The 7995-nt window shown below is 37.0% G+C and overlaps 1 protein-coding gene across 1 annotated transcript; it reads right to left on the reverse strand.

Annotated features, from left to right (window-relative positions):
• Positions 1-5915, reverse strand: LOC145774296 (sulfotransferase 1B1-like). Its single transcript, XM_082585502.1, has 7 exons — positions 5750-5915; positions 5096-5206; positions 4219-4328; positions 3750-3891; positions 2775-2890; positions 2379-2544; positions 1-396 (listed from the first exon to the last, which is right to left on the reverse strand). The coding sequence occupies exons 1-7, from the start codon at positions 5889-5891 to the stop codon at positions 272-274; spliced, it is 912 nt and encodes a 303-aa protein (XP_082441628.1). The 5' UTR covers positions 5892-5915; the 3' UTR covers positions 1-271.
• Positions 5916-7995: the final 2080 nt, after the last annotated feature.

Consider the following 7995-nt stretch of genomic DNA (forward strand, 5'->3'; position numbering starts at 1 on the left):
GTAGCCTACACTTACATACGTCGTTCACTAATATCATGTCACACTTGGACATGTCAAGGCAAAATTGTAGAAACTTGCTGAAAGTTCTTCAGAAAAAAAATTTGAAGTTGTAAAGTAATTGTGACGAAGAATAGAGATGACAATGACAAGTAAGATATGCCAAAATATCGCAAGAATAAGGCAACAGGTTAAAGACTTATTTATATTGCAAGTTTTACTAGGCATACATGTAATCAAGATAGAAAACAATTCATGACGATGAAGATGTAAACTATATACATGGGCAAAGCTCGTAAGTAAACTTGATATCGGTATCTTTCAGCTTTTCTTCCATTATTGCGTCAATCCTCTCAGACTGACTGACAGTAAAGAAATCCTTCCACCCTCCAACACCACCTGTGAGGAAACACAATATTTCCGTTTTTTTAGCAGGCCTACTAAGTGAACTTAACAAATCAGTTCTTTAATCTCGTCCTCCGACGCCTACCAGTCTTGCTAGACTCGTAGTATTACCACCGAAGTTTGAATATGAAACAGCTATCTTCCCAGACAGCAAATTTAAATCCTGTAGACCAGTGGTTCCCAACCTTTTTTGGTGTCGGAGCCGAATTTGAAACTTCAGAGTACATATGGAGCCGCATGAAAACATTTAAGTAATTATAACGAAAATTTTAAAGCATGAAAGCTACCAACGAATAGCAACACTAACAAGAAAAATAACACAAATCAATTTAATGTCCAACTTGGCATTGGCTTTGAGCCAAGTTTGTCAAAGCGAGGCGCAAATGCAGAGGATGCAGTAGCTGCTTGAGGTGGTCATCGGTCAACCGATTGCGACATTTAATTTTGATTCTGATCATTTTCCTGAAAAGTGCTTCACATACGTAAGCTGATGCAAATACAAAGGCGTTTTTCTGGGCATTGGTTTTCAAGTTGGGATACTTTCCTCTCTGGAACTCGATCGACTCCAAAATTCAAGTAGGTCTTCACTTTGAAATAATTGTTTGAGCTCGATATCTGACTGCATGTCTAGCAACTCCAATTGGAAATTATCAGAAGCAGTGGCCACATTAACTGCAATAGGATTTGCAAACACGTTAACCATTGGCAAAAATAAATTCATTCCGTTAATGCGGCGGTTGAACTCATCAATCAAGTTACTGGTAAGTCTGCTGTATGCTTCAAATGATCCATTGGTTCGATGGTCAGATAGCGTTGGGAAATGTGTTGTAACACCACCTGCAAGCTGCGTTTTCCTTCAGATTTATTACTAACCTTGAACATATTTGTTTGCTTATTCCGTGCCGACTTAAGAGATTCCAACTTTCTTTTCCTTGATTCTCCTTGGTAGCAATCATATTTTGTAGAATGAGTTTTGTAGTGCCTCTTGCCTCTTGTAGTGCCAGTAGATGTTAACAGATTTTACACTACTTATCACCACAGGACATAGAAGGCAATGCGCTTTGTTGTCTACCTCAATTTGAAAATACTTTTCTTCCCAAGCGCTTTGAAAGACCCGATTCTCCTGCTGAAGAGTACGTGCTTTTTTTTGAAGGCTGATCTGACATAATTTTTGGTTGAATATACTAAAACTTAAGCGAATTGCTGATTATCCTATCACAGTTTTATAGCGGCAATAACTTACTGCTTTTCTCAGTCTGTTTTAAAGGACCTACCAGAAATTTTACACGTTTTGAGGTTTTGACGTTTTGAGCACGTTTTGAGCACCACACCATATCAACCTAATTATTTCACTTAATGGTTTATGATTCACAATAAGCCGACAATGGGCCATTCACAACAGTAGGCCTATAAAGTAGGCTACAAGGTGTAAGATGAAAAGTTCACTGACAGTGCAACCTCTACGACACCACGACAATGCAGTTTGTTAACAATTTTGACTTAGTAAATAATTTTGACAAATCAAAAAGTAATCGCCCTAATTATTATAATTAGATTTTTTATATTTTTTGTGGGATTTTCAGGGGTCAATGAGAGCCGCGGTTGGGAATCACTACTGTAGACGTTGATTTCATGTAAAAATTACGAATTTTACTGTCTAGTATAGGTTGCTATTCCATAAAAATTTTGTATTGATAGTAAAACATGCCATGAAAAAGAAGAATAAATATGATTTGTACAGTTGTTATACAAAAACAAAGGAAAGTTTATTTTTTAATAAGGTCAACCGTTTACAGAAGATATTTATTATAATTATTTTGATTAATTTTATGTGAACAATTTACTTTGCAACAGCTAAATGTTGGATTAAAACGTTTTTTTTTTCAGATGAATAGGCTATCATTCTGTTTTCTTTGCACTAACCATTCAAACTTCGACTTAAAAGCAACAGTAACATATACTGCGTTTAAACCCACCTTTTTGCAAGTTAATGTTGATGAAGAATGACTTATATGTTTCTCCTGCTGAGTGCGTTTCTTTCATGTTTTTAAAACTGCAAGCATCTGCTATGGTTTTTATTTTTTCATCAGTTACAGGTGCATCCAAAAACGTCGCCAATGATTCGATTTCGCCTTCGAGATCCTGTACAATCATATAATAATTTATTACACAACTGTGGATAAAAACAACCTGTTTCAGCTTATTGCTGCAGGTTCGCTGTGGTCGCTGTGGTAACAACTGCACGTTTGTTGTGGTAGGTTTGCTGTGGTAACGCTTCTTTTACAAAATTTCGAAACACAGTGTCCTAACTCCTAACCACCAAGGGTAGGCCTATTCCAGTACCATCATTTTGGAAGAAAGTGTGCTCTCACCATGATCATGTCTTCATAGTAGATGAAGTGGACATTCTTGTTGCCTTTGTGCTTGTACCATGTGAGTATGTGGTCAGGATACCAATCTCCTGGTTTCATGGTCGTTGGTAAATCTCCTGTTAAATTACAGTATTATGTAATGTAACGAAAACTCGTTGAAATTATAAATACATGTTGTGCTGTTATAAGCAATGTGAAGTGCTGCATCTGTATCAATAAAAATAAGGTTCTTTTGTTATCCTTTTGTCAAATTTTAGAACTTTAACTGGGTGTGCCGTTTTGTTAGACTACCAACAGTGTAACAATAGTTAATCACTGTTAATATATTGTAATGTATGATCGTATTTAGATTTAGATCACCCTGTTCATAATAAACATGGCCTTGTAATCCAATGACTTTGAAGCGCCTTCCTTGTGAAGTCAAGACACCTATTGAGGAGACAAACATACCTAGCTTACCTTTAAATTTAGATATTTCAAATGAAGAGATCAGAAACTATAACAGCTATTGGTTTATCTGGTACACCAGAAGGAACATTTTTTTTTCCAATTGACAAAGTTTTGCGTGCAAGTTGCGATAAGCAAGCGATCATTTGACAGCACAGGTTTGAGAGTCAGAATTTGCAACGCTTGCATATGAAACCGAATTATCGAACAATACTGTATACTCTACCAATTATTAAAGCTTCTTTCGGGTAGCTTATGGACTTCAAAGCAACTTCCTTTTGTATTTATAAAACAATTTTGCATAAAAAAAAAATTAGCTGGCCTTCAATAACATGAAAGTAAATTTTATCTTCCAAAGTTCTCGAGTGGTAAAAGTGTAAAAGTGCTCGAAAACCCATTGGTTGTCCTAGTAATGAAATGAATTTTAAAGCAATTTAAAGCTTCATTATGAAGGCAAGCTAAAATTGAGAATTGATTTTGTTAATGCGGCCAAAAAAGCGGAGTTTTTCCTGTAAAAATGCTCCTTACCTTGAACTACGTGTTCAAAATATGTATTCCAGCCGGAATTACGCATTGATAAAAGTGGTTCTACTTGGCCTGAAGGTATGATTTGAAGAAACTTATAATAAGAAACCATCTGATCCTTTGGATTGCGAAGCACATAAACTATCTGAAATACTGTAGTATTAGTGTTTGTTAAAAGAAAATAAATGTGGTATGACCAGGGATTCTATAAATCCCTGGGTATGGCCAAGACTTTTAACATACTATGTTGTTAGTTTAAATAGTTACAAACATTCCATGACATTTTCTACAGATATGCAGGCCTCTCAAAAGTATTAATTAACTATCTTCAGGTAAAGCTCTTTAGCTTGATTGTTTAGTTTTAATTTACCGATCAATCCTGCGCTTTACGTATAAAGAATGCCATTTTCCTAGTGTCGCAAATATCCAATTTCTAATCTCTATAAACAAACAAACAAAAAATTATTTGCACCTTTGCATTTTCCTTTGTGTACTTTTCTACATTGACAAGATCAGCTTGCATATGAGTCACAGCAACCCGCCGTTTCAAAGGAATCTTTTTGATTACTTCAAACTTTGAGCCTATATCAAAATACTTCTACAATGTGTTCATTGAAAGACAATCCACAGCCTCAATAGTAAATCAGAGATTCCTAAATAGGGGTGCATACACTATCAAGGAGTAAGAAACATGTTTCCAGGGGTACGTGGTTGCTGAATCATTTAGATGAATCAGTTCGGTTCATTTAGGTTTTAAATGACGTAGGAAAAGCTGTACTTATTCGCAGGATTCTTACCCAACACTTTTATTTGTAGGTGACAGTTACTTTTCAGCCATTCTGGAAGGAGTTGCGAAAACTGACTTGTAATTTTAAATGGAACCGTCAAGAAGAATGGTTTAGATTTAGAACTACTGCTCCCAAGCATAGCCTAATTATTTGAAAACAAAATGGTTGTTAAATATGAAAAGAAAGGTTGCCATCAATCATTAACAGTTTTCAACCGCGCTTTTGAGGCCAATTTATGCTTTGTTCTTAAGCTTTGTAATTTTAAATCTCATCCTCCATTCCGGTGAGTTCAACTTGCAGCACTGACGTTAAAATTTTCACAAAAAAACGGTTTCTCTAAACCTAAATTTTCTACCAGTTTTCACAGTTTGAGTTATTTTTATTGGATATTAATTATATCTGACGCGTCTCCAAATATTGTTGAAGGTAATTTTCCAATTTGCTTACAAACCTTTAGCAAATAAATAAAAATTTATAAACTCAAGTCAAGGGGTTAAGTTGCATAACCTTAGCTTTCAAAAGTTATATAAGATTCAGTACAATATTTTGTAATGTACCCACTTGGCGCTACTTCAAGATATGTAATTGGAGGAGGAAATATAGAAGCGAGTTGATACTCTTTCTTCTCTTCACATACGATGCGTTGTATTATTTCAGTTGTCCAAGTTGTGCCTGAGGTGAAAGGTTTATCAAACACTTTTAAAAAGAGTTATTGTCATTGTTCACAAAGAAATGTTTCGTTTAAATCAGACAATTTTGTTACAGATTAAGATGAAAGTTAAACAAAACTTTAAGGCTAAAACCACTTAAACTGCATTAAAACCGCCTTTTAGGGTTTAAGTGAGTTAAAAACATTCCAACTTAAACCATTTGAAAAGTCTACAAAACACTTTAAAAAGGAACTTGTATTGTATTGTATTGCGATACGGCTGTGTCGTGAACTATTCTAAATCAGATTACTTAAAATCACTCAAATCGTGGCTATGCCAGCTCAATGACAGCACGCTGCATTTCATTCTAACTTAAGCCTACTGAAAAACGAGCAGGCCGATACCCAAGCGAAACTAAGCTCTTCAACTAAAAAACTTTCAATAGATCGACCCACAAGTAGTGCCCTTCTCAGCCGGGGTCTCGCCATCTCCCCATCACGTATTGCATTGTTGCGTTGTTGCGTAGTTGTAGCATATAACATCACCTAAGTCTTAATCTTCTTACCAGTTTTTGGATAGCTTGCAACCAAAACATTTCCTTCCTCTAGACACAAATTTCTGAAGCAGTATTGCCCAGTTTCAGCTGAAAATCCAGGTGAAAACGCATTTTCGTTCCATTTTGTATTTTCCTTTTTCGTTTTGAACATTTCTATGCCTTGTAACAATATTTTTAAATCATTTGGCGAGAGTAGTTTGTCCAATACTTTTGTTTGTAGGTTTAGATGAGAAGACATACCAGAAGCTTATTTTTACTATAAAAACATCAAAAATGTTAAAGTAAGCCTGTGATAAACACGGTGAGGATAAAATAATAAATATCTTTTGGACTGAATTACAGAGTGGCATGTCTGGTCTGATGGTTTCTCTTTTTTTTCTCAATCTTTATCAGACTTAACCAGTGCCGGATTAACCAAGTGCGGGCCTGTAGCAGATTGATTTGATGTACAGATAATACCCGGGGAGCAATTGAATATTTTATAGATTTGATCTACATTCTACAACAACAAAAATAACAAAAGTCTAATGTAATGTTTTAGTGGCAAGGAGAAATATACAACTTCAACAATATCATTCAAAGGTCTTTTCGACGCATTTTGATCTCTGCAAATTTGGCAATTATTTCAGATGAGTTCAGTGACTTCAGAATGTCATTTTCAATATTCAAAAGAGTTACATAGTGTAGCCGCTCTTGCCCTATCGTGTTTCGCAGATAGTTTTTAATCAACTTCAATTTTGATTGATTGATTGAATCTTTATCCTCGGACTGGGAAAGCTTCTTGCAGAGCTTAATCCTGGCAGTTTCGCATACTTGTAAAGGCTTTGAATCACTGACGCAGTGACGCAGGCCGGTCACCGAGATTGACAGAGTGAAGTTTCCAATTGTTGAAGTCTTGTTGCCGGGGAATTATTCCATCCATTAGATGCCACTGAATGAAGAGCAGTCCTTAACGTGCGTTGTGCTTAGAGTCGAACCAGCGCGGTTTGATCTTGAAGCTTCTTCGTTCAAGAAGTCACGCGCTAACCAACTGAGCTGTCGGGGCAGACTAAAACATTGAAAATGATCTCTCTCCAGTACAATTAGTTGTCATCATACATAGATAAATGCGCAACAAATTGTCAATGGTAGGAAACGTGGTGTCAATATTTTTTTCTTTAATCAAAGTGAAATAGTTGAGTTCTAGAGAGGAGCAATCAATAGCAATGTGATTTACAAATTCTGAAAACTGAGGTAGTTCATCTTTCAATCCGTCTTCCAAATCCTGGGAATGTGCTTCTAAAAGTCTGTCAGCACTTTCTTGGATCTGCGCAGGTGTTAGGTCATGCAGATTTTGCAAAAAAACTAAACCGTGTGTTCAATTGGGTGTATGCCTTGCGACGTTGATCCAGGCAGGTTGTAGGCTGTCCAATAGCCAAGGAAAACTTCCACCCGGAATATGTCTTTAGGTGATTGATTCTGGAACTGAACGGCCACTGCCTTCATCCTCATCGCGCCTTCGATTTCGGACAATTCTTCTTGTGCTTGTTGGTCAATAATCCGGCACTTTAGTCAGCTTCTGCGCCTCTCACTCAAACTTAGCAAATTGTTCTCTGAAAGTCTGTAAAGATCCTGCCAAAGAGGCATTGGCACACAACGCTGAAGCAATGTTGAGATTTTGCTGCTTTGCTTGAAGAGAGGCTTGAGTTGCCTGGAAGCAATCGAGGAAGCTATTCCAAAAAACCGTTGAGACTAGTAATTTATTTCTGTAATTATAATGTTCTCCTATGGCATTCCAGTTTGCAAGCCAAAAATTACTTGCCATGTTCGACATTTTTTTGCAAAAAAAAGTGCTTTGCTGGCCAAGCGCGGGGCCTTGAGAAGCGCGGGGCCCGTAGCAGCTGCTACATCCGCTACTATAGTTAATCCGGCGCTGAACTTAACCTGGTCTTGGTTTATGAGCTAGACTGCTAAACTTGTCCGACTGATATCTCAGTTGGTTAGCGCGTGACTTCGTGAACGAAGAAGCTTCAAGATCAAGCGGCGCTGGTTCGACTCTCGGGGTGTGAGCTTGAGCAACGCGTGCTAAGGACTGCTCTCCATTCAGCGGCATCTAACGAATGGAATAATTCCCCAACAACAACACTTCAACAGTTCTTCGTCAAGAGCCTCTACAAGTATGCGAAACTACCAGGAATAACATATCAAGGTTTTGTCAGTCCGAGGATAAAGATTCAAAACCAACTAACCAACTTTGTCTATCCCATGACCACTCT

This window comes from Aplidium turbinatum, chromosome 1, assembly GCF_918807975.1.
Source record: "Aplidium turbinatum chromosome 1, kaAplTurb1.1, whole genome shotgun sequence".
In the NCBI taxonomy this organism is placed as follows: Eukaryota; Metazoa; Chordata; class Ascidiacea; order Aplousobranchia; family Polyclinidae; genus Aplidium; species Aplidium turbinatum.

Coding starts and splice junctions, on each gene's coding strand:
- LOC145774296 (XM_082585502.1), bottom strand. CDS start 5,891: ATGTTCAAAACGAAAAAGGAAAATACAAAATGGAACGAAAATGCGTTT. Junction 5,207..5,749: donor TGCAAGCTATCCAAAAACTG/GTAAGAAGATTA, acceptor CTTTCACCTCAG/GCACAACTTGGACAACTGAA. Junction 2,891..3,749: donor TTTTGAACACGTAGTTCAAG/GTAAGGAGCATT, acceptor GTAATTTAACAG/GAGATTTACCAACGACCATG.